Source organism: Vipera ursinii (assembly GCF_947247035.1).
Source record: "Vipera ursinii genome assembly, chromosome: Z".
Lineage (NCBI taxonomy): Eukaryota > Metazoa > Chordata > Lepidosauria > Squamata > Viperidae > Vipera > Vipera ursinii.
The window spans coordinates 39,705,459-39,730,922 of NC_139517.1; the positions used below are offsets into that span (position 1 = coordinate 39,705,459).

The following is a 25,464-nucleotide window of genomic DNA, read 5'->3' on the forward strand; positions in this document are numbered from 1 at the left end:
TTATAAGTTTATAGTGGTATTCGTAATACCAGATGGGGAGTGTGCTGCCACCATGTGGTTGTTTTGGGGAAAATAACAGCATGCTAACTCAGAGCCAGCCCCTCCCTATTCTGTCCCTATGTTATGACGTATTTCCTCCTTCTCCTGACTCTGTGCCTTCACCCCTCCCCTTTCTGGGATGGACTTCCTTCTTCTTCTTGTTCCTTTGTGTTTCATCTCCTCCTCCATAACCGGCAGATACACATGCAGACACTGTGAGTTGTTACTGTCTTTTGACCTTGAAAATACCGTCTATGCATCATCTACCTCACCTTGTTTTGCTGTACTCTTCTCTGCATGCAAATAAAGGTCCTTCTGGATGATAAAAGGTACTTTCATGAGTTCTGCTATTTGGGAAAGGCTGTTAACAGTGATAGTATCCGCTTATACAGGCCAGCACAGGGGTCTTAGCAAGGCGATAAATCATTAAACAACAGTCTGATCCAGAATATATGTTATTAGAATAGTTATATGCTTAACTAAAATTTCCAGAAGCCTACTTTAATGACTAAGGTGTAGGCAAACTTGATATTTGAAGATACACTACCTTGCTAAGGTGAGATTTGGTTGCAACACAGTAACATAAAATCACCACTTAGTCCATTTTTCTGTCTCTCAAAGCTGCAATGTTTCTTTCTAGCCAGAATTACAAAAGAATCAAACGGAGGAGAACCTTAACTATTTAATTTGTTTTTGTGCTACCCACTTTGCACCTTGAAAGACATCTTGAAGTAGTGTATGTTACCAGCAATGTGTGAAAAGCTGACATTGTATAGTATCCCTGGGAACTCTATAGAAAGCATAATGATTTTAGGCAAAGTATGAAATGCCTATGTTATTTTAATATGCTAGATTCTTTCCCTAGGTATAATGCAAAATGACAAGAACTATTTAGGCAAAGTATGTAAACAGAATCAAACCCTTCATTGAAAAGACTTATATCAAATTGAAAGAAGAAATTTCTTACTGAAAAAAACAAGAGAAAAAGACCAGTATTGACCTACTTGTTGCAATAAGGAAGGCTAGAATAGCATTTTAGTGGCAGTATTTTATATTTTTGCCAGTTTGCATTTTGGCATTGCATAGAATGCCTAGGAAATGTGTGAAATATTAAGCATTTCATACTTTGATGTCCCATTTTTTGAATTCTATAGATTTCCTAGGCATTCTATAAAATGTCTAATTTCACAAACTGATAGTAACATATACTACCTTTACTACAATAATAATACATTTCATGTAATACTAGAAGACAATAATATTTTGTTCAATCGTTAAGTTTATATACATACTCTCTATATAATCATCCATGTGCAACATCCACATATGGAAATTTTGATTCAGAATGGTATTTCCGTAATCTGAGAGAGAAAACATTCAGGTGAACTGACAACATCATAATGAAAGCCTTCCTCCAAATCAGGTAATCTCTGATTCATGGGAGAAACCTAGACTCTCCTCATTTGATCCTCTGATCACTTTAATGGTTGTCCAGTTTTATAATAGGTGAGATGTTCTGCCATCCAGGCCATCCCCTTACTTGAAACAGGAATCCAGAACTAGAGCAATCCCAGACAATGAGGATTTATTTATTTGACAAATTCTTCCAAAGGAAAGGCCATTACTTTTTGTAGTGGTAGGAGATTGAAATGAAGGGGTTTTTCATTATTTTATTTAATTTCTCTGATTGTGAAGAAATGCTGACATACTAAACATTATTTGTATTTATTATTTACATTTTAGGATATAGTTGAAACACATTCTCTGAATGCAGCAGGTGTAACGTATTGGCCTTATCTGTTTTAATTCACTTGCTTAATGTCTGACTTACTTTCTGTGTGTTATGTAACAGTTGCTGCTGCTGAGCTAGACTTGCTATCTCCAGGCTGTTAATTAGGTTTGGGACGGAAACTGCTACTTTAAACCTATTGGTCGCCACCTAGAGGCCAACCATATAAATAGCTGCGCAGCAGCTATTAGCTTGCTTCTGTTCTGAGTTACAATAAACTTGTTGCTGTTTCAATACTTTGTTTCACTTAATGCCTCAAAGAATTGAATACTTAACAGCAGGTTTATATTTTAAAAGTAAAACAGTGCACTCACCACAATAAAATATATTTGTGAAATAAAATCAAGATAATAATAATAAAATTGAGTTAAAATTAGAAAAAATAATAAAAAAATACCTAAAACACTAAATGAAATAGGCTGAGATATTTAAAGAGGGCTATCCTATCCTAAAAATATTTGATTCCTTTACTCTTTTAGCAAAGGACTTTTCCCCATTCGACTTGCCATATCTGTTGCCTATCATGGAACCCATTCTAATTGGTTTGCGCGGCCTCCTGTAGTATAATTACCCAAGGTAGATGCTCTAGTCCGCCCTGTTTAATGCCAAATATTTTTTGTCAAATGTTTCTTTCTCATTCCCAGAAAATTATGACTTTATTTATGCACCCAGAAACTGCATTCACTTTCTAAAAATCATGTTCTGTTTTGAGATTTCATGCAACTCTTACTTTTTCCCCCCCTTTCCGAAGTGTGCATCCCTCATTCTGGGATTTTCAAAGACAGGGATAAGAATTTTACTCTCTCCACAATTTCATTCTGTTACGTTTGGCCTTGTTTATTATTGTTGAAAGAAAAGTCTTCATCATGGTTCAGTCCAAGCTGGGAATAAACAACATGGTGACTGCTTTAGAAAGAAGGTTACAGTTTATTGAAGAGGATTGCCAGACAGGAAGATGGCTCTGGAAAAAAGAGAGAATGAGCACATGTAAGGAGTGGGTTTTTATACCTTCTTGAGCCCTTGAGATTGTTTCCTGTTCCTGTTTGAGGCTTTATATTTCCTGTGTCATATATTTTGACCTGAGACTCGGTGTGCCCTTCTGGTATTCTGATGGTGGCAGGTTAATCCTATTATGTCCCAAGGGTCATATCCTGCTTCCCTGGGGCCGTGGCTTTTGACTATTAGATTTTTGGTGTTGATTCTAGGGATCTTTCTTCCCTAGATTTGGGGCTATTAAGAAAACTGGGCATGCTTTTCTGCCTCTTTAAGATCCTTTAAGGAAATATATTTTTCTGCCCTTTTAATATTTCCTTCTCTGGGGGGCTGACTTCCCACACTATCCTACTTCACCCATTTTGAATACTGTTCAGTGGTGTTAACTACCCTTCCTATTTGACCATGAAACCAGGAAGATTATGGCAATAATCACCACTGCCTTGGTGGAGCAGTGGGCTGATGCCTCCTTAAGTAACACCAGCTGCCTGCAATTAGTGCAGGTTCGAGTCCCACCAGGCTCAAGGTTGACTCAGCCTTCCATCATTCCGAGGTAGGTAAAATGAGGACCCAGATTGTTGGGGGCAATTAAGCTGACTTGGTAATAATGCCGCTTGGGGTGTGTGTGAAAGCCCTAACAAGCAGGCATATACATAGAATGAAGGCTACTGCTAAGCTTGTAAGCCGCCCTGAGTCTTCGGAGAAGGGCAGGATATAAATGTAATAAAAAAAACAAAAAAAAAATTCATCAGCAGTACCCCTGGAAGGCTGATGTAGCATGATAAGAGCCTGAAGTCAATTGATTCTACAATGACCTGCCAACTATTTTGCTGAGAAACTAAAATACTATTTCTTCTATTTTTATTAGCCTATTGTCTGTTTTCTACTTAAGGGATCTGTGGATCTGCCAAGAAATGAATCAAATTTGACTAGAACTTACCTTATTAAAAATGGGAAGCAACTATTATCTGTCTAGTGTGCTTTAAAAGAATTTCTACTGAACCTGTTATGATGAGGCCACTTTGTACATCTCTCCATCTGAAAACAGAAAAATTGTGGTGTGCTTGGTGCTCTCTGAACTTGTTTGCTTGCAGATGTTGTGTTACCAGGTTGCAGTACACGCAGAAGCATTTTCAAGGATCTGTCCATGTAATCCCTACCAGATGAGCTTGTCTTGAAGGAGACTTTACTTTTTTCCTTTGTTAAATTATGAAGAGATGCTTAAATAAAGTCTCTGCTCAAAGATGTGATTTTTAATAGAGGAAAGGAACAGTGACAGCCAAAGAATAAACAAAATCGGGCACAGTTTAATTTAGATTAATAGTTCTGCAAAAGGAAACCCATATGAAATAGGGATACTATATTTGGAGTATAAAAATCTATACAACAAGCCATCTAGTGATCGTTCGGAATTTTGCACGACAATCCTAATACTACATAATTTTCTAAGCTACTGGAGAGCTTGTTCCAGTCTTGCAATCCTTTGATCCATTCGGCTTTCCGTCGAATCTCCGGAAGTATTGCAGTTGCTAGGCTTCAGGTTGCCAGGCAACCTGCGTCGCGTCTTTCTCGGCTTTGTCTTCTTCCAAGATGGGGGACAACGAGGGGGAAGTTTTGCGTGGGACTTTTCCTAGCCTCATGGCGGAAGGAACTATGCTTAGCCGGCGCGGGGAGCTCAGCAAAGCTCTGTCCTACTACACCTACGTGAGCATTCTCTATATGGATATTCGGAGAAGTTGCTAGATGGACGGGGAGAAATGAGTCTGCCTCCTAAGCGGGCAGGCAGATTTAATCGAAAGCTGGGAAAGGTTAATACTTGAGCGGGAATCCCATGAAGAGGAGTTCAAGAGCCTTGTTTGATCTCCTTTCCATAGCAAAGCTGCACAGAGATGGGCCTCAGGTCATCCGAAGAGCTGCATGGCAGGCTGGGGACTTGCATCTGGGTCACCTGGGTAGCCAGATCAGGTCCCCAGATGTGATTAGGTCAAGTTCTGTGTGACTGGGGAATGCTGCAACAATGGGACATTGTAGCTGGAAGGAGGCAGTGAATTAGGCTATTGCATCTAAGCTCCAGTAATTATGAGGGGCAACAAAAAGTTAGAATTTTCTGCCTGCCTTTACGGCACTCTGATTGTCCAGATATTTGCTGTTTAGATATGCTATCCGAATAGAGAAGGCAGTGTAGGAGACACTGATCAACCGCCAGGGTCCTGCAAGTTTTCAAAGCTGGTAACAACAGCGACAAAGCAAATTTCTTGTTCATTTTTCATTTGGCTCTGTGCTCCCTACTATCTTTGAGATGAAGCTTTCTCATCAGTAAATATGCATGTTGCTGCAATATTATGTTTCCTTTATTATTAGATCTTTCTGTAAACACAAATGGAGGAAAAGGATAAAAGAAGAAAAGCTGGAGAGAAAGAATTTTTCATGGCATTCATATCAAGAATAAGATACTTAAGACAGAGAGTATAGGTACTGCAGAGAATATGATCACAACATCCAGTGTTTAGCAATAAATAACAATGGAGTGCAGCTTATAAATCATATAATACAATATATGCATAAGAAAAATACATCTCTGTTTTCACCAGAGAAATATTGGGTATGAAATGCTCAGCTTATAGCAGTAATAATAAAAGGGAGATTGAAAACAATTATTTTTATGGGTTAGGCCTTACAGCTTCAACCTGGTGACAGGAACTGCCTTGTTTCCCGTTCAAAATGCTACTTGAGACTTGGAGATACAGAAAATGCCCTAAAAGATGCAGAAGCCTCTCTGACTGCTGACAAAGAATTTACTAAGGTAAGCAGAGATAGTTATTCCATACTCAAGAGGTTTCAAAATTTGTCAAGGGTTATCTAGTTTATTGCTAGAAGAAAGATGTCTTTTTCCCAATTCTGGGAAAAAAATACTGGGTTAGAAAATCATATTGAAAGAAATGCAAATTAGACGTGCAAAGGGATAAATTGGAAGAATATTTCTTAAAAAGAATTAAATAAAACAGTATAAAACTGGTAATGGAGAGGGAAAATGTTCCTGAATTGTGCTCTAATTCCAGTTGATCATATCTGACAAATTATTGGATGTTGGGACAAATGTATGTATATTTGCTGTTCACTTGCACATACAATATATATTTCTTCCTATTGTTCTTTTTTCAGTCTCATAGTTTTCCTTTCTGTTGCAGGGATTGTATCAAAAAGCAGAAGCCTTGTATACCATGGGCGATTTTGAATTTGCTTTGGTCTTTTATCATCGAGGGCACAAACTTCGCCCTGATTTGCAGAAATTCAGACTGGGTATTCAGAAGTCCAAAGAAGCAATTGAAAATTCAGTTGGAAGTAAGCAATATGGTTTTCTTTGATATAAGGTTATTTTATTTTATCTGTCTGACTTGAATGTGATAGAAAACATATGAAAAAAAACCCCAGTCAAATATTGTGCTGTGTGACGACTGTCTATAATACATGATTTTCACTTCTGCAAAAAGTAAATGAACCAGAGAATTCATTTTGTTCTTTTCAAAACCAAATAAAGTATTAATGTAGCCTTCAAGAACAACTACTTTTGTAACTGAAAGTTTTTTTACAGCCCATCTCATTATTATTTCCCATATTTCTAAAGGAAACAAATGGGATATTTTTAAAATGCTTTCTAAAAAAGATTCTGGTTCTATCTTCAGTTTGATAGATTGCCTTTCTTTCAGGAGCACAAGGGATCATACATAGTGTTCCCTCCTCCAAATTTTCCTTAAACTATCTTTTTAAGTGATTGAAAGACAGTGATTGACCCAGAGTCACCCACTGAATTTCCATGATGGAAGGTAGACTTTAAGCAGGATAGCACTGACCCTAATTCAATATTGTATTGTACACTGGTTTGTATACTACACATCCAGATAAGGCAATGGTATCTTAAGGAAAATACATTGGGGAAATAAAGATAATACGCCATTATACAAAACTGTGATTCATCCACACTTGAAATATTTTGTGATATTATAAACTATGTTTTCAAAAAAAGTATGACTATAGAGAATTGAAATGTGTGTGTGTTTTAATAAGTTTGATATTCTTTCTTGCACATATCATGGCTACTACTTGCAGTAGGTGCTTTTTAGGGCCTTCCTGACCACTTGCTACCTTCTCTGTCTGTAGGCCCATCATCCGTGAGATTGGAGAATAGAGCAGATCTCTGCTTTTTGAGTCGCCAGGCAGAGGTATAGTCTCTCCAGCTTTTCCCAAAGTGGTTATCTTGTGCCTATTCTAGGAGTAAATAGAAAAAGTGGAATGGGTTTCATGACATTGGGGCAGGTTAGATAATAAGAATGGTGGGGTTTTGCAATTCATTGACCTTTTTCTTGAACAATGGTTCAAGAAAGTAGCAATATCTTCATTCCCTGAAGACTACTTTCATCCTATCCATGTATGAATAGTTTATGAATATTAAAAAATAATTAAAATTTCTATTTGCTTTTTACTTGTTTTGCATAAGATGATATTTGATCAGTTATTTTTCCTGAGCCACTTGATCTCACCTGAAGGAAAACAACTTCCAAAGTGTTGGATACTAGTGATGATGCTGACTACAGTAATCTATTGTACTGTATAGTGTATAAAAAGGTAAAGGTAAAGGTTCCCCCGCACATGCGTGCTAGTCATTTCCGACTCTAGGGGCCGGTGCTCATCTCTGTTTCAAAGCCGAAGAGCCAGCGCTTGTCCGAGGACGTCTCCGTGGTCATGTGGCCGGCATGACTAGACGCCAAAGGCGCACGGAACGCTGTTACCTTCCCACCGTAGTGGTCCCTATTTTTCTACTTGCATTTTTACTTGCTTCCGAACTGCTAGGTTGGCAGAAGCTGGGACGAGTAATAGGCGCTCACTCTGTTACGCGGCACTTGGGATTCGACCCGCCAAACTGCTGATCTTCTGATCGACAGGCTCAGCGTCTTAACCCACTGACCTGATACGAAATATATTCCATTATTCATACAATATTTTAATGGGGCAAAAATAGAGCATGCACCATGCAGAAACCAACAATATCAGAACAGAAGGTCATGAAAATAATAATCACACTTTAAAAGCCGTTCACTTTGCCTAGATTGTGAATGTTCCAGTCATATCCTTAAATTCCCTTCATTTAAAACTGGATTTTTAAAATGCCAAATGTTTTATCTATTTCTATTTATACTTGTCAACTGTTTAAATAGCTTCATATACATTAGCTAAGCATCTAGAGAAAACCTTCTAAAATAGGGGAGTATCATTACTGCCCTTAAATTGGTGTTTTGGAGGAAGTTGCATAGTGAAGTAATAGAATGTGTAAGACAAGGTGTTTTGTGTTTACAGTTCATACCCTGAATCACCATCTACATGAGTTCACTGATTGACATAATTCTTGAGTTTTTAATCATATTATCCCAAACCTCTCACATTGTGGAAACCCCTTTTCCATCTCAATCTGAAATGTTCAGTTTGTTTTAATCTGTGCTCCTGGATCTATTAGTTTGAGGGACAGCATTGCTATCTTCCAGGGCTCCTTTTTTGTTTCTTTCTGAAGAAATAATGCTGCAGAGAAAGGAAAAGTAAAAAATAATTGTCCTTGTATTTTTTTTCTTTTCTTTTCTTAGAGTAAAAAAGCAAAGCAAAAACTCCATATCAAGAAGGATGCAAAGTACCTAAGTAAACAACAGGCCCCTGTGAGGAATGAGAAGATGGAACGGCAGCTCCTAGGAGAGCTCTATGTTGACAAGGCTTTTCTGGAAAAACTGCTCAAGGATGAAGGTTTTAATTTAGTGCATTTGTATAGTGTGGGGCCTGGGAATCTCAGAACTACACACCTCATTAGCTTGTCTGCCCCTATGAAATTGACTTTTTTAGGAAAGTGATTTCTTGTCTAGGTTAATAATCTTTTCTGCAATGTGCAGTACTAAAGTTGTTCCCATGGTTAAGGAACAGACAGCTTGTGAAGGGATAATAGCAAAAATGCAAAAGCTTGCTAGTGAAGTACAAGCATATTTTAACAAGTTTCAGAATCCTCTGCAATTATGCAGTTTCCTTAGTTGACAAGTCCATGGAAAGGATTGTTGAAGAGAGAGAAGTTGACTGGCTCTGTAAGATTACCTTCAGGTAGAGCTTTCTGGTGTTGGTAGGCTAAAATAGGGGGGCTCAAACACCAATCACACACTTTGATTCCTTTCTTCTAAATCTGATTTGAGGCAAGCAATAGTTATTTCATCTTAACAAGCGGACCATAGTTATATTTTCTATTTCAAAATAGAAAAGGATACAGATCAATGAAACACAAGAGCAGAAAAGAAAAAATGTATGATCCCTTAGTTTCTTGCTGCATCACTCAATGTTTCCTATTATATCTGTACTGATTTTGTGTTTTCTATTTTTTTAAGGTAGTCTGTTAGGTGTGCTGATATTACCTATCAGCAATAGGATAGCTTCTTTGAAGAGGTTGGGCTCACGTATACATTAAACCATAAAGTGATTCGATTTTAGTGCTACAGAATGTTTTTGTCCAGCATTATAACCTGCAAACTGTAATGTATGATTTAGCATTATTTGTGAACCAGACAATTCTATTCAATCCTTAACATCTCCAATGAAAAACATCTGATATTGGTAGCAGACTGAGTAAAATCACTGTAAACTAATACTAGATAAATGAAAAGCAAAAAGGACAAGTATAAAAAGTGGAAAGAGGGACACATAACTAGGGCACAATATCAGCTAATAGCTCGAGCATGCAAAGATGAAGTGAGGAAAGCTAAGGCTCAAAATGAACTCAGGCTTGTGAGAAAAGTCAAAAGTAACAAAAAAAGCTTCTTTCAACACGTAAAAAGCAAGAAAAAAGTTAAGGAAATGATGGTCCATTAGCGGAGAAAGTGGCAAGAAGGTGACAAGCAACAGGGAGAAAGCAGAATAACTTGTTTTTTTTTTGCATGTGTTTACACAAAGGGAGAAAACAGTCCAACCTATCAAAGAAAGTACAATAAAAAACAGATAAGAAACATAAGTTAAGATAGGCAAGAAAATGGTAAGTGAGCACCTGTTCACCCTAGATGAGTTCAAATCACCAGGACCAAATGGATTACACCCCAAGGTTCTGAAGCAACTGGCAGACGTGATCTCAGAACCACTGAACTATCTTTCAAAGATCCTGGAGCACTGGGGAACTACTAGAGCACTGGAAAAGATCTGATGTAGTTCCCATCTTCAAAAAAGAAAAAAAAATGGATCCAGGAAACTACAGACTTATCAGCCTGACCCCAATACCTGGGAAGATTCTGGAAAAGATAAACAATGAATCAGCGAACACCTAAATAAAGTCATTACCAAAAGCCAACATAGGTTTGTCAAAAACAGATCATGCCAGAGAAATCTTATTGCATTCTTTGACCAGGTGACAAAATTATTGGACCAGAGGAATGCTGTGGATATCATTTACTTGAACATTGGTAAGACATTTGATAAAGTAGACCACAACATACTACTTGATAAGATAGAAAAATGTGTGTTAGACAGCATCACCACCAGATGGATTCATAGTTGGCTGACCGGCTGTCCTCAGTTTGTGGTCCGCAATGGAACTGCATCTACATGGAGGGAAGTGTGCAGTGGGGTGCTCCAGGTCTCTGTTCTGGGCCCAGTGCTCTTCAACATCTTCATCAATGATTTGGATAAGGGTTAGATGGGGAACTCATCAAATTTGCAGACGACACCAAGCTGGCAGGAATAGGCAACACTCCAGAAGATAGGCTTAAGATGCAGAAGGATCTTGTCAGACTTGAAATTCAATGGTAAAAAATAAGGTTCTACATTTAGGCAAGAAAAAAACAAATGCACAGGTACAGTATAAGTGAGGGGTCCCCAACCCCAGGTCTGTGGACCGGCACCGGGCCACCGCATACCAGCAATCGGGCCACACAAACAAGTGAAACTTCATCCGCTGGATGCAGGCAGCACATGAAACCACCACCCCCCTCTGGTCCATGGAAAAATCTTTCTCCACAGAACCAGTCCCTGGTGCCCAAAAGGTTGGGGGCCTCTGGTATAGGTGGTACCTTGCTCAATAATAGTAGCTGTGAGAGGGATTTTGGAGTCCTAGTAGAGAATCACTTAAATATGAATCAGCAGTGTGCTGCAGCTGCCAAAAAAAGCCAAAACAGTGCTAGGCTGCATTAACAGAGGGATAGAATCAAGATCACGTGAAGTACTAATACCACTTTACAATGGCTTGGTAAGGCCACACTTGGAATACTGCATCCAATTTTGGTCACCATGATGTAAAAAAGATGTTGAGACTATGGAAAGAGTACAGAGAAGAGCAACAAAGATGATTGGAGATCTGGAGGCTAAAACATATAGGGAACGGTTGCTGGAATTGGGTATGTCTAGTTTAATGAAGAGAAGGACTAGGGGTGACATGATAGCAGTATTCCAATATTTCAGGGGCTGCCACAAAGAAGAGGGAGTCAAGCTATTCTCCAAAGCACCTGAAGGCAGGACAAGAAGCAATGGATGGAAACTAATCAAAGAGAGCAGCAACCTAAAACTAAGGAGAAATTTCCTGACAGTTAGAACAATTAATCAGTGGAACAACCTGCCTCCAGAAATTGTGAACACTGGAAGTTTTTAAGAAGAGACTCACAATTTGTCTGAAATGGTATAGGGCAGGTGTGTCAAAATGCCGGCTCATGGGCTGGATGCGTCACACTGAAACCGCGCCCACACCATTGCTGGCAATTGGGGGAAAATTCGCAATACATCGCGCGATATCACGTTACAACACAAGTTTGACATGCCTGGATAGGGTTTCCTACCTGAGCAGGGTGTTGGACTAAAAGACCTCAAAGGTGGTGGTTATTATTGTTATTGTTGTTGTTAATTGGGTAAGCAATACTTGATTCATCATCTTTACTTGATGAAGTGTTCTAGTTAATTTGAAAACATCCATATTTTTATAGATTCTAACACAGCTGCTGAATATGTTGGACTTTTGTTCTCATAATCCTTAGTTAATATAGATATTGGCTGATCAGTTGCCTCTGCTCAGGAAGATTTAAAATGACATACCCATATAAGCCCCACATATCTACAGAGGCCAGTATTGTTTTAAAAGAGAGATTAGCCCCATATTATAAACTGTAAGATTTATTTAATTAAACAATCACAATTCAAACATTTTGAATTTGTATTTGCATGGATTTCTGCTTTGGTTATTTGAATTTCAATAGCATTTTTTTGCTTGAATAATTTAAAAAGTGATTGAAATATTTTTAAGGAAATTTCTTCCTCTGAAAGACTTCTTTCATCTTCATGCTTACTAGTTGTGGGGGAAAAACTGCCTTGGTGGAGCAGTGGGCTAATGCCTCCTTAAGTAACACCAGCTGCCTGCAATTAGTGCAGGTTCGCATCCCACCAGGCTCAAGGTTGACTCAGCCTTCCATCCTTCCGAGGTAGGTAAAATGAGGACCCAGATTGTTGGGGGCAATTAAGCTGACTTTGTAATAATGCCGCTTGGGGTGTGTGTGTGAAAGCCCTAATAAGCAGGCATATACATAGAATGAAGGCTACTGCTAAGCTTGTAAGCCGCCCTGAGTCTTCGGAGAAGGGTGGGATATAAATGGAATTAAAATTAAAAAAAAATCTTCCTACAGATCTTTTTGTCCATAGACTTACAACAGTTCATTTAGTGACCTATCAAACTTACAAGAGCATTGAAAAAAGTGATTTATCACTGTTTTTCACATTTATAACCATTGCAGCATCCTCATGATCATGTGATCAAAATTCAGATGCTTGGCAAATGATTCATTTTTGATGGTTGCAGCATCCCAGCGGATACTGCAAACTCCATAACCCCCTTGCAACCTTCTAACAAGCAAAGCCAACGGGGAAACCAGATTCATTTAACAATCATATTTCTAACTTAACCACTGCAGTGAATCACTTAAGAACTGTGGCAAGAATGGTTGTAAAATGGGGCAAAACTCAGTTAATAACTGTCTTACTTAGCAATAGAAATTTTGGGCTCAATTGTGGTCATTAGTCAAAGACTACCAGCATATCAACTTTTGGAAGTTTTTCTTTAAATAAGCTCTCTTTCAGAAGTGTCTGGAAAACATTTATAGAGGAAACCACATTTGAGAAGAGTACTCTTGAGTCTAGCAAATATAGTATGTTAACACCAACTGGATTTATAATATATCTATTACTTATCTACTCAAAATAACTCACCCTATTTTTGCTTCTGGCTTTCTTGCAGAGTTGATCAAAAGCGTTACCAAGCAGGGAGTAACTGTTGGAGACTTACTTCAGGAGGGTCTTTCCTACCTGGATACTCGCACAGATTTCTGGCAGCAGCAAAAGCCTATTTATGCCCGGATCAGAGATCGCAAGCTTATGTTGAAAAGATGGACCCGGGATCAAAAGCGGAAGCCCTCTGAGGTGGCAAGATACATACTAAAGAGCATGGAGGACATTGATATGCGTAGGTGGCTCAGGTGAAAATTTATTAATGGGATTGCTTGTGTGCTGCCTCAAATAAGATAGATCTGCAATATTTACAGAACAACGATTGTCCTAAATAAGAAAATGTGCTTTCAGGATCCTGCCAACTTGTTTTTTGCCAGTTGTTTGAAATAATATACTGTATGTAATATGTGTGACTTCTTAATGTATAGAATATAATATTTTGGTATCTAGGATCATATTTCTTACTAAAAAAAATATCCTCAGCACCCATTAGTAAGTTCTCTGAGTGGTACTTGTTCTTCTAAAATATTATCTCCTGTAGCCTCAGAAAGTAGCAGATTCCAAAATCTGTTTTTTGGTATTATCTGAATGTCTTTTGATATTTTCTAGCATTGTTTTGTGAGAGAATTATTCTTTTAGATATATGTGAAATGTATCAAACTGTACTAAACTCCAGGCAAATTTAAGAATATAAGAGAAACACTGCTGCTTCATTTATACTCTAGCATTCTGTGTCACTCATTACCCAATCAGGTTTGTTCATGAAGTTCTCATGCATGGAGAAATCTTGGAGGGCTTTTATTTAGAAAAATAAAAAATAAAATAGGGGAAAAAAGAAAAATAAGATAAAATAATAATACAATTTAATGCACAGGTGCAATAAATGATTCATTTTTCATTATAATTGACATATAATCTAAAACTATAAGCAATGCATGGAAGTATCTAAGGCTTTTCTTGCTGGTATTTGAGTTAGATTGCCTGTGATTCTGGAGATATATACTGTAGGAATCAACTTTAATGGCCATTAATTGTCCTGTCTTATGAATGTATCTTGTTTCTTTTTAACACCACCTAAATTAGCTATTAAGGGACGCGGTGGCTCAGTGGGTTAGGACACTGAGCTTGTCGATCAAATGGTCGGCAGTTTGGTGGGTCGAATCCCGAGTGCCGCGTAACAGAGTGAGCGCCTATTGCTCATCCCAGCTTCTGCCAACCTAGCAGTTCGAACGCACGTAAAAAATGCAAGTAGAAAAATAGGGACCACTACGGTGGGAAGATAACAGCGTTCTGTGTGCCTTTGGCGTCTAGTCATGCTGGCCACATGACCACGGAGATGTCCTCGGACAAGCGCTGGCTCTTCGGCTTTGAAACGGAGATGAGCACCGGCCCCTAGAGTTGGAAACGACTAGCACGCCTGTGCGGGGGAACCTTTACCTTTACCTTTAAATTAGCTATTATCCTCAAACCTGCTGAGAAAAACTTGATAGTTTGTGTTAAATAAGTGTTTCATATGATTGTCCCGAAATTCTGTGCATTGTTTCAGTGCGTGCATGCTTGATTGCCGTATTTGCTCATGCAGAGGTGTTTCACCCCCCCCCTTTTTTTTTCTCCTTAAGTGCTGACCAGTGGCTGCCCTGAAAGAAGTTGCCAGAAAGCTGAGCAAGTACTGAAAAAAATCCAGAGCTGGTCTGATGATGAAATCTCCAACAGGAGCGAGCTGGCTGGAAATCTTTACAGCTGCATTGGAAACGCTCACATTGAGATGGGGAATATGATGGCAGCTTTGCAGAACCATCGGCTAGATCTGGACATTGCCAAAGAAAAGTAGGAAAGAAGCAATCACCCAGTTTTTGCCTTTCCTGGGAAAAACAAAATTACCCGAGGGATTAAGATGTTTTAGTTTTTAATGATTAGAAAACAGTGTGTGGTCAACAGTGGGCTAATGCCTCCTTAAGTAACACTAGCTGCCTGCAATTAGTGCAGGTTTGAGTCCCACCAGGCTCAAGGTTGACTCAGCCTTCCATCCTTCCGAGGTAGGTAAAATGAGGACCCAGATTGTTGGGGGCAATTAAGCTGACTTTGTAATAATGCCGCTTGAGGGGTGTGTGTGTGAAAGCCCTAATAAGCAGGCATATACATAGAATGAAGGCTACTGCTAAGCTTGTAAGCCTCCCTGAGTCTTCAGAGAAGGGCGGGATATAAATAGAATTAAAATAAATAAATAAATAAATAAATATCAGTGTATGCACTTCTCCTGAGCTGCTTGGAAGAAAGTTTCCATTGCTAGACAAGTCTGTCCTGTCTAACTTCCCTATAATATCTCTATTATCTTGAGCTTAGAGTTATTTGCGGTGGAATGGTTAAAAAAAGATAAAAGTAAGTGGAGTTTTCCACTGTACTACTTTCTCTCAATTGCTGAGGCCCTTTAATGACATTTTACGATTTAGGCACACTAATTCCAAGATTTACGATTAACCTATAGTTTCAAGATAATCATTTTACTGAATTAAATTATTTCTGCTGTGATTTCACTCTCCAATGATCACAAAAATTCAGCATTAGCCATTAAAAAAGGTTGAATTGCAATCCTTACCCTATTGCTCTCTCAAATATGTAAAAGAAAAGATTTTTTTTAATAGATAAGTTTTTAACAATTTAAAAAATGATCCATATCATGTAATTGTTTTCTTTAATCTCCTTTTTTAATCAGTTATTGATATAATTGATTTGTTCTTGCAATACTTTAAAAAGCAGAATAATATTCCAAGCCTCCTCTGCTGTTTGGCTGGGGCCCTTTGTACTCTTTAAAGCAGAGATAGGCAACTTTGGCAGAAGCGGAAAAGATACCCATCTTTGAGGGGGGAAAAACTTTATATTTTGATCCATGACCAGTGTAGAGTAAGAAAAAAAATATAATAATATACAATACATTCTCCATATAAAATTAATAAGGAGAGTTAAATACAATGTAAAGTTACAAATATTATAAAATCTATAAAAACAAATTCAAATAAACCTATTCAGATAGCTCTCGGGATACATCCGGTCACTTAACGGACATTCGAAGTTACGACAGAACCCACAAAAGCTACATATGGCCCTGTTTCAAAGTGATGGTGGCTGCAGTGCACCTGCAGTCATTCATTCTTATGACCAACCACAAGGATCCCAGCCCCTTCACATCTCTGCCCCCACCATCCTGTCCTGATTGCTCTGGCCTGTTCCCCATACCTCCTGGAAGCAGCTGTCATTTTCAGCGCTTCAACCATTTGTAGCAGAAATGGCAGTTGCTTTCCGAGCTTTCTGCTCTGCTCAGCTGGCCATTGAGAGACTGCAAACCTTCCCTGGCTCTTGCTGGGCTTCTGGACATGCAACAGTGGCAGCTCCAGAACAAGCTTCCCTAAATTTTTCCCTTGCTTAAGTGTTGCCTATATGATTCCCTTTAGGACCCAGCTTTCTGCTGCGGCCATTTGTTGCACATTTGTGCTGTAGCTGCTTTTTCTTTTGAGCTGAACTTTTTTTTCATCTCCACACAAGTTGCAGGAAGATTTTATTTTATTTTTTTTGCTTGAGTTCTTCCTTTCCTCTACTCTTCAGCCTGGCAGTCACTTGTCAAGCTAAGAACTTAATAATTTTTTTCATCAGCTTTCCAGACCTGCAGTAAATTAGCAAATGAGGTGGTTAAATGGGATTGAGATTGGAGGGCAGGGGTGGAGAGTTTAGTTTCAGCACCTTGGGACAGGAGAGAACAATCAACAAGTATGTCTGCCAGCTTTTTTGTTTGTTTGTTTGTTTGTTTATTGAAATGAGGATTTCTGGAAGAGGGAAGGGCTTAAGCAAAGGAAACATTGCTCCTCCCAATGTCCAGCTGTTAGGGCAGAGGTCCTTTTCCCACAGACGCTTGCTTGGAAGCCTCTCTGATACTGGAATATGGCGCTAGGCTGGGCCATTTCCCCCGCCCACCACGACCACCACCACTGCCGGGATAAAGCTGGTAAAGCCTTTTATTGCTTGTCTGCCTTTAGACTGAAGCGAATGATGGGCTTCCCAGGGCCTCATCCACCCATGAGGTACTCCATGCTTGTTTAATGACCCATGCATTTGAGTAACTGGCATCAGGGAGAACGGGCTGGAAGCCATTAAATGAGTCTGTTTAACGTAATAGTTGTCACCACTTGTGATTGAAGTGGACAGCCTTCATTATGGTTGTACTGTAAACCTACCAGCTTATCAGTATAAAAAACTGAGCCTTGGTGGAGCAGTGGGCTAATGCCTCCTTAAGTAACACCATCTGCCTGCAATTAGTGCAGGTTCGCATCCCACCAGGCTCAAGGTTGACTCAGCCTTCCATCCTTCCAAGGTAGGTAAAATGAGGACCCAGATTGTTGGGGGCAATTAAAGCTGACTTTGTAATAATGCCGCTTGAGATGGGGCCGAAAGCCCTAATAAGCAGGCATATACATAGAATGAAGGCTATTGCTAAGCACATTGATTTGTGCTTTAAATTGTAAGCCACCCTGAGTCTTCGGAGAAGGGCAGGATATAAATGGGATTAAAATAAAATAAAAAATAAATAAATTATCCTGGTGTATTAAGTAAGGTACAATAAAATATAGTATGTAAATTTTAATATGTAGTAATGCAATATTTAACAGTCATAAAACATTGGGAAAAATTTTCTATATTTTTATGGACAATTGGATTTGGATATCTACAGGCAATACAGCAGTAATTAGAGACATCAAGGAGATTCTACATATCACTTCTCTCAGACGATACATATTAAAGATGAAACAAGTCTGAGTTCCCTAGACAATTTACTAACAGCAGTCTTTTTTTTTAGTCTGCAAGGGCAAAGTTACCAGAGCAAAATACTGTGTATCCTTTTTCAGGTTTGGAAGATAAGGGGTATTTTCACAGGCATGTAACACATCTATTCACCTCTTCAGTTCATTATAAATAGGCAACATTGAGAAGTTTCCCCTGTTAAATTTTGGAAATGTAAATTGGGGCTGCAAAATGGAGGCAGAGGTCACACGCATACTACAAATCATAAACTGCCACTCATGTTTTCAAGTATTGTACACATTCATAGTGCACTATACAGTACATTAATGCATAGAGATAGTATCCAGGATTGGTGATAGCTGATGAGATATTTTTGTAATAGTATCAGATCATTTGCTTTTGCCTTTTTTGCAGCAACCTGACTGATGCCATCTCCAGAGCCCTTGACAACATTGGTCGGGTACATGCCCGTATGGGCAACTTTCAGGAAGCCATTGACACGTACGTGGAAGTCAAACAGTGATAAGGCCTTTGTCCTATTTTAACTTTACTTGATTATAAATGATCAAGGAGAGCAATGTCAGTTAAAGAAAAGTAATGATATATTAACAGCTATCTATGCCAGGGATATAAGGTGGGAATCCAGGTTAGTGGGAACCTGTAGCCTCCAAATGCCAACCCATCAGTCCTAGCCAACACACTGTTAGGTCATTGGGAGGAACAGAGACCCCTTACTTATAATCTAGTGAATGTCCCAAAGAATGAGAAGATGCATAAAATTTAATGTTAAAGGCTGAAACTACTAAATTAAGAAAATTTTATTATTATGGAAACTTGAAATTGTTTTTTTCCTGAAAACCGGTTTATCATATATGGATGATAGTAACTAGCACTAGACTTAGGCTTAGGATTCTTGTATAATCCCCATCTCTGACAAAAGCAAAAATTTGCCTCCTGAAGTCTTAGCTGTCAACTCTCAATGGTGACAAATATATATCAGCTCTCCTTTAGACCTATAAGGTCCCACCATTTTAATTGTAATCTCTAATCTCTGAATCTCATCTCTGACCCACCCTTAACAGAGTTGTAATCATTTGTGACAATTATATAAAAATAGAAATCAGGAATCTGACTATACTGTCACTAATGGGCTTGGCAGAAGCTTTATGGGAGTCTAGAATAATGTTTTTAAAGGCTAAATTTATTTTCTGTAAATAAATCTTTACGTTTCTTTTTTGCAAAGCTGGGAGGAAAAGATTCCTCTTATGAAGAGTAACTTGGAGAAAACTTGGTTATTCCACGAAATTGGCAGATGTTACCTAGAACTCAACAAAGCAGCTGAAGCTCGAGACTATGGTGAAAAGTCCTTGCAGTGCGCAGAGGAAGAGGGAGACATTGAGTGGCAGCTCAATGGTGGTGTATTGGTGGCACAGGCACAGGGTAAGTTGCTTTGCATAAGCTTTACACCCAAATGATTATCTTTACTGGCTGGACTGGGTCTGTTTTACATAACAGAGTTCCTTCTGTAATAATAATAATAATAATAATAATAATAATAATAATAATAATAATAATAATAATAATAATAATAATAATAATAATAATAATAATAAATAATAATAATAATAATAATAATAAGTAGTAGTAGTAGTAGTAGTAGTTGGAAGGGACCTTGGAGGTCATCTAATCCAACCCCCTGCTCAGGCAGGAAACCCTATACCAGGGGTCAGCAACCTGAAACAGTGAAAGAGCCACTCGGAACCGGTTCCCTCACAAAAGGAAAAACTGGGAGCCGCAAAAAATGTGTGTGCATGCGCATACATGCGCACATGCACAGAACAGGGTTTGACTGAAGAGTGGAGCCAAGGCGAGATATGCACCTACCCTGCATATTTGAATTGATTGGTTGAAATTTTTTAGTTCTACTTTTCTTTTTTTGGGACTGCACATGGCAGAGGACTGGGAGCCACAGGAGATGGCTGAAAGAGCTGCATGCGGCTCCGGAGCCGCGGGTTGCAGACCTGTGCCCTATACCATTTCAGGCAAATGGCTGTCCAGTCTCTTCTTAAAATCTTCCAGTGTAATTGTTCTAACTGTCAGGAAGTTTCTCCTTAGTTCTAGGTTGCTTCTCTCCTTGACTAGTTTCCATCCATTGCTTCTTGTCCTGCTTTCAGGTGCTTTGGAGAATAGCTTGACTCCCTCTTCTTTGTGGCAGCCCCTGAGATATTGGAACACTGCTATCATGTCACCCTTCACCCTTCTCTTCGTTAAACAACACATACCCAATTCCAGCAACCGTTCACTATATGTTTTAGCCTCCAGTCCCCCAATCATCTTTGTTGCCCTTTTCTGTACCCTTTCTAGAGTCTCAACATCTTTTTTACATCATGGTGACCAAAACTGGATGCAGTATTCCAGATGTGGCCCATTTAATGAAAACCCATTTATCATTATTTGCTGTATAAGAGAATCTCCACAGATATGTTCAGTATGTTGTGGTAGAGAAAATTGCCACCTACTATTCAACTTAGCAACTTCAGTTAGCCAAGATATTGACTATCTTGTACATGCTCACTGTTAAAATGCAAATGAGTCCAACTCAGATTGCTGTTTAAAACTACAGGATTGCTTCTATGTCTTGAAAGCATAGTGATCTCTTAACTTTAAAAGGATGAAGGGAGACAACTAAACATCCAGTTAACTGCTTTTAATTCCTGCATTCAAAAGGACTTGATCTAATGAACACTGTTGTTATACAAAAAGTTAAAAATGTTATTGATATTAAAAATTAAAACCAAATACTGTTCTACTCAAGTCCTGGGCAGTTTTTACATTAGGTAGGTAGTATCCTGTTTCCTGTACAGTACTCAGTTTGGAAATGTGTCACATGAACACTACATGTGTCAGTTTCTCTTTATGTATTTACAGTTAAACTGGAGGATTTTCAGTCTGCAGTCACATACTTTGAAAAGGCTCTAGAGAAGGCAAAACGTATTCATAATGATGCAGCTCAGCAGGCAATCATCATTGTAAGTTACACAAAAATGGAGGGTGGAAAAAAATTGCATGAAGGATTAGGACCAATGATTTCTTTTCATGGTAAGTTGATAAGATAAATAGGGGCTTCCCAAAATGCAGCTTATGGCTGCCCTGAGTTTGAGAAAGTAAAGTAGTACATGACATGTGATGCCTCTTTACAGGAAGATAGTAAATCTAGAAGACCACAGGAGGCATAGGCAAAAGCTATTATGAAAGCAAAAGCATCCTTTCATTGTGCTACAATTACCTTTGATTGAAGAAAATGCAGTACTAGCTTTAATAGAGAATTAGTTATACAGGTAATCCTCGACTTACAACAGTTCGTTTAGTGACTATTCAAAGTTAGAATGGCACCTGAAAAAAATGACTTCATGGCTATTTTTCACATTTATCATAGTTCCAGCATCTCCATGGTCATGTGATTTACATTCGAATGCTTGACAACTGGTTCATATTTATGATGGTGTCAGTGTCCAAGGGTATGTGATCACCTTTTGTGACCTAAAAAGCAAAATCAATGGGGAAGCCAGATTTACTTAACAGCCGAGTTACTAATTTACCAACTGCGGTGGTTCACTTAACAAATGTGAAAAGAAAAATAATAAAATGTGGCAAAACTTACTTAACAAATTTCTCACTTAGCAACATAAATTTTGGAGTCAATTATGGTCATAGGGTGAGGACTACCTGTATTCGGGGAAAAGTCATATTTTACACATGAAACTAAACAAGATATTGGGATATACAGATAGATAAGAAGTGCCTTCATAGTTGCTTGTAGTTTTCCTGAAATTGTTGGCTGGCTATTGTTGAAGAACTCAACAGACCTCTTCACTTGTTCTAAAAAGTCAATAAAGCTGGGACCTGTGTTTGTCAAGAGCCACTACATTTTCTTTCAATTTCTAATCACATGCTGCACAATTTACCAGATCCAACAACTTAATTGTTTTCCCAGTTTTCCACTCAACAGAGTCTTGTGACACCTTTCTGATGACTGGAAGATGCCAGATAACTGTGTTTGACTTACATATGTGAGTTTCCTTGTGCCACTCTCTTTAAAGAAACAAAACAGGGTTCCATCCCTCAATTCCTATGCTTTTCCTGGTTAATCATATCTTACAAGTACACATATTGATAATACTGTTTCAGTGTGTAAATTGACACTAAAGAAACTTAAGTATGCAAGGAGAATATCTCTTAAAATCTTTCTGAAGTTTCTCTTGGGCATTCAGACTATATTTTTCCCCAGGCTCTGGATGAAGCCAACAAAGGGTTCATCAAAGAGTTGAAAGAAGAACAGAGACTTGAGAGAATGCGTGAACTGAAAGGTTGGTATATGAACCAAGTTGATTACAGAATATTCCAGGCAAACATGTTTTGCCAGGGTTCCATTCCTTCCTTCCTGGTTTTAATCAGTTGTGGTAGGGGAACGGAGGTCAGCTTGATGGTCCTTCAGTTATGAGGGTATGATAAGGATATTCTCCCCCACCCCTTGCTTTTTAATATCTGTAAGAAATCACTAAAAGAAGTCATCCAACAATTTTGGATGTGGTGGCATTAGTGTGCTAAGAATAATTGGTATCTGAAGGCTATGAGAGTCCAAATGGAAGGCAACAGCTTAAATTTAATCCAAGCAAAATGGAGTTGCTATTTGTACATTGGGATTCTCCTTAGGTGCCACGCGGTATCCCTGTTGAACAGGCACTACCTGTCCAGTTGTAGGTTTGTGACTGGAGGGTGGGTGGAGGGTGTTCTTCCAGACTCATGGCTTCTGCTTGAACAGCACGTAGAGGCTTCTAGTTGGGAAAACTTTTAACCAACTTTGGCCTATACACCAACTGTTTTCTTACCTGGTACAGGCAGAACTAGTGATAACAACATTTTCACAAACTACTGCAATGTGTTTTGTATGGAGCTCTGTTTAAATAATTGTCCAGAAATCACAATTAGTCCAATCTAAGGCATCTTGTATCTTAATTGGCTCCCAATCTGGGAGCAAGTTGTACCTATATTGTCAGCTCTGCACTGGTTACAGTCAAATAGAAGTGTATGTGTTAAATTTGCAAAGTATGACTTGACAACTGAGTGCCTATGGGACTTTCTCCCTTACAGGGTTTTGTATAGCCTCTTACATAATGTAAGAAGGGCCCCCTTGTTGACCCACAGCTTTGGAACTTGGGGGAACCAAAGTTAGAAGATGCTGCTTCTCCATAGCAATTATGGGATAGTTTCTCCCTACCCCCTCTGAGGTTTTATTAAAAATGGAGGGCTTTTGAGGAGTCTTCAGTAATATCACTTTCATCTTCTGTTATTATTTTCTCTTCTACTTTGCTTTTGGTTTTGTTTGGATCATTAGATCTTGGCCACATTTCCATAGTGTAGCCTTTCTGAGATTACCAAGAATCAGCTCAGAGTTATATAATAGGATCACCTTATTCAACATAAGAGATATGATTTCAAAACTGAATAAAAAGTACTACATTCCAAATTTTAAATCTATAAACTATTAAAACAATATCGCATAAGTACTGTTTGTAGCACTCTGTGATGCCTGTGGTCTCCAAGGAAAATAAAAAGCAACGAGAATGTGATAGCCATCAATTTAGCAATAGCAAGAAGGCTATTTTAGAGCTCTATTTTGTAACAGACATAGGAAAAAGAGGGAACAGTCAATGGTATTTCAGATGTTCAGGGATCTGAAACAGATTAATTAAAAGAGGTAATACACTATTAATCCTATTGTGCTGAACAGAAAATAAAGAATAAAATGTGCAAATAGACAATTTAATTAAAAGTACAAAATCTATGATAAGTCTCTATTACCTGCATTTGTAAATAAACACTACAAATGTATTTAATACATAATAATGTCTCGAAAAACTATGGGCAACATTAAATGTTGGAATGCAATGATTTTGGGTTTTGGATTAAAAGTAAATGAATAAGCGTTGCAGCTGCATAGAAAAGCGTGTCCTGTAGGTGGCAGTATTTCTCTTATTTTTGGTTAGTAGGTAGCACTGCATCTTTCTATTTTTGATTGACCACATTTTTATGTTTGATTTTAAGCTTATACTTCAGTGTTGGTATACATGAATTCAGCATAGTAGTCTTCATTTCTTTTCTAGAATGAATATCTGAGGATTGTTGAGTGGGCCTCCTGTCTTTTTCTATTCCTGATAAGTCAAGAATCTCCATACCTTTAAGTCCACTATCAAAAAGCAATTGCATATTGTAGGTGAAGGCACAAAAGAATAATATAGCTGCTCTCAAAGTTCTGAACAGGAAATAAAAAGCCTTCCATTTATGTTTCTTTCATAATTGTCCTCACTTTTTTGTGTTTTTTCCTCCTGCCTCTCCCATAGCTGTAAAACGGAAATATGGCTGAGAAGTCATAAACCTGAGAGTACACATGGATATAAACATTGAAATTTTATTATTTCCCAGAATTAGAAGATGAAGAGGAGGAAGAAGAGTTGGAGGAGGAAGAACTCAAGAGAGATGCAGACGATACAGAAAAAAAGAAGGAAGCTGTGAAACCTGAATCTGAAGAAGTGAAAGGGGTATCACCCCAAGAAGGAGAAGAGGCGCTTGCGTCGGAGAATGGGGAGATGCAACAGATGGAGGGAGAACCAGATCAAGGAGAAACTGAGAAGAAAGGAGACGAACAGGAAGAACTTGGGCAAGAATCTGAGAAAGAACCTGACCCAGAAAAACTGAGTGAGGAAACTGAGGGATAACTGCTTTTGGTTTGTTGAAAATTGCTTTTGGTTTGTAATTTAGGAACTGTCTTGTTGTGGTAAACCATTTTGCCTCACAATATTTTCTCCTTACATTATTGCTTGTGACGTTCAGGCTACTAAATAAAATGCAAATAAAATAATTATTAAGTATATAATTTTATAAAGAGGTTGCAAGAAAATAGAAAATATATGTTCATGTAGGACTCTTTAATAAAGTTTAGTTAATTGAAATAAAGAGCAATAATTCTGAGCATATTTCATTTTATATTTTTATATTGTCTTCCACTGAATAGCTCAACCAATTAAAGTTAATCTTAGCTGCAAGACAGCTAACTGGTTGAAGGATTTCAGTTCACAATATAAATGTGAATTTAGGCAAAAGACAGCAAGCATCTGCAGAATGAAATCTTTCAGTAGTAATAATTTTGGATATTAGGTTGCACAAGAGGTCCTGTTGTACAAGCAATTTAGATGTGAGTTCTACCCAGATTTTGGAATCTTCCTTTTGCAAAAGCTGAACCATATATTTAATACTTTTCTATGTGGAAGAGAAGTTACTAAGAAATACATTTGTGAATGCATGCAAGTAAGAAAAAAAAGCTATTCAGAACCTAATAGTAATAGACATCTGTATATGAAAATGCTGCTTGTCAGTATCATAATTCCTTGGCATGAATGGGACATTTGTATTTTTCTGGGCACTCATACATAAGAAATTCAGAAAAGGGGTGAATTGTCCCAATCAATTGTTGGGAATCAGCACTTTAGAAGTGGAGCTTTTTCTAGATTAAGATAATCCAG

The 25,464-nt window shown here is 38.2% G+C and overlaps 1 protein-coding gene across 1 annotated transcript; it reads left to right on the forward strand.

Annotated features, from left to right (window-relative positions):
• Positions 1 to 4,411: 4,411 nt before the first annotated feature.
• On the forward strand, positions 4,412 to 24,893 carry ODAD4 (outer dynein arm docking complex subunit 4; the record flags this gene model as incomplete). Its single annotated transcript, XM_083379116.1, has 12 exons — positions 4,412 to 4,525; positions 5,493 to 5,624; positions 6,010 to 6,163; positions 6,980 to 7,041; positions 8,455 to 8,608; positions 13,104 to 13,328; positions 14,713 to 14,920; positions 18,299 to 18,385; positions 19,128 to 19,324; positions 20,813 to 20,913; positions 22,173 to 22,251; positions 24,368 to 24,893. The coding sequence occupies 12 exons, from the start codon at positions 4,412 to 4,414 to the stop codon at positions 24,658 to 24,660; spliced, it is 1,806 nt and encodes a 601-aa protein (XP_083235242.1). The 3' UTR covers positions 24,661 to 24,893.
• Between the last annotated feature and the right edge of the window lie 571 nt (positions 24,894 to 25,464).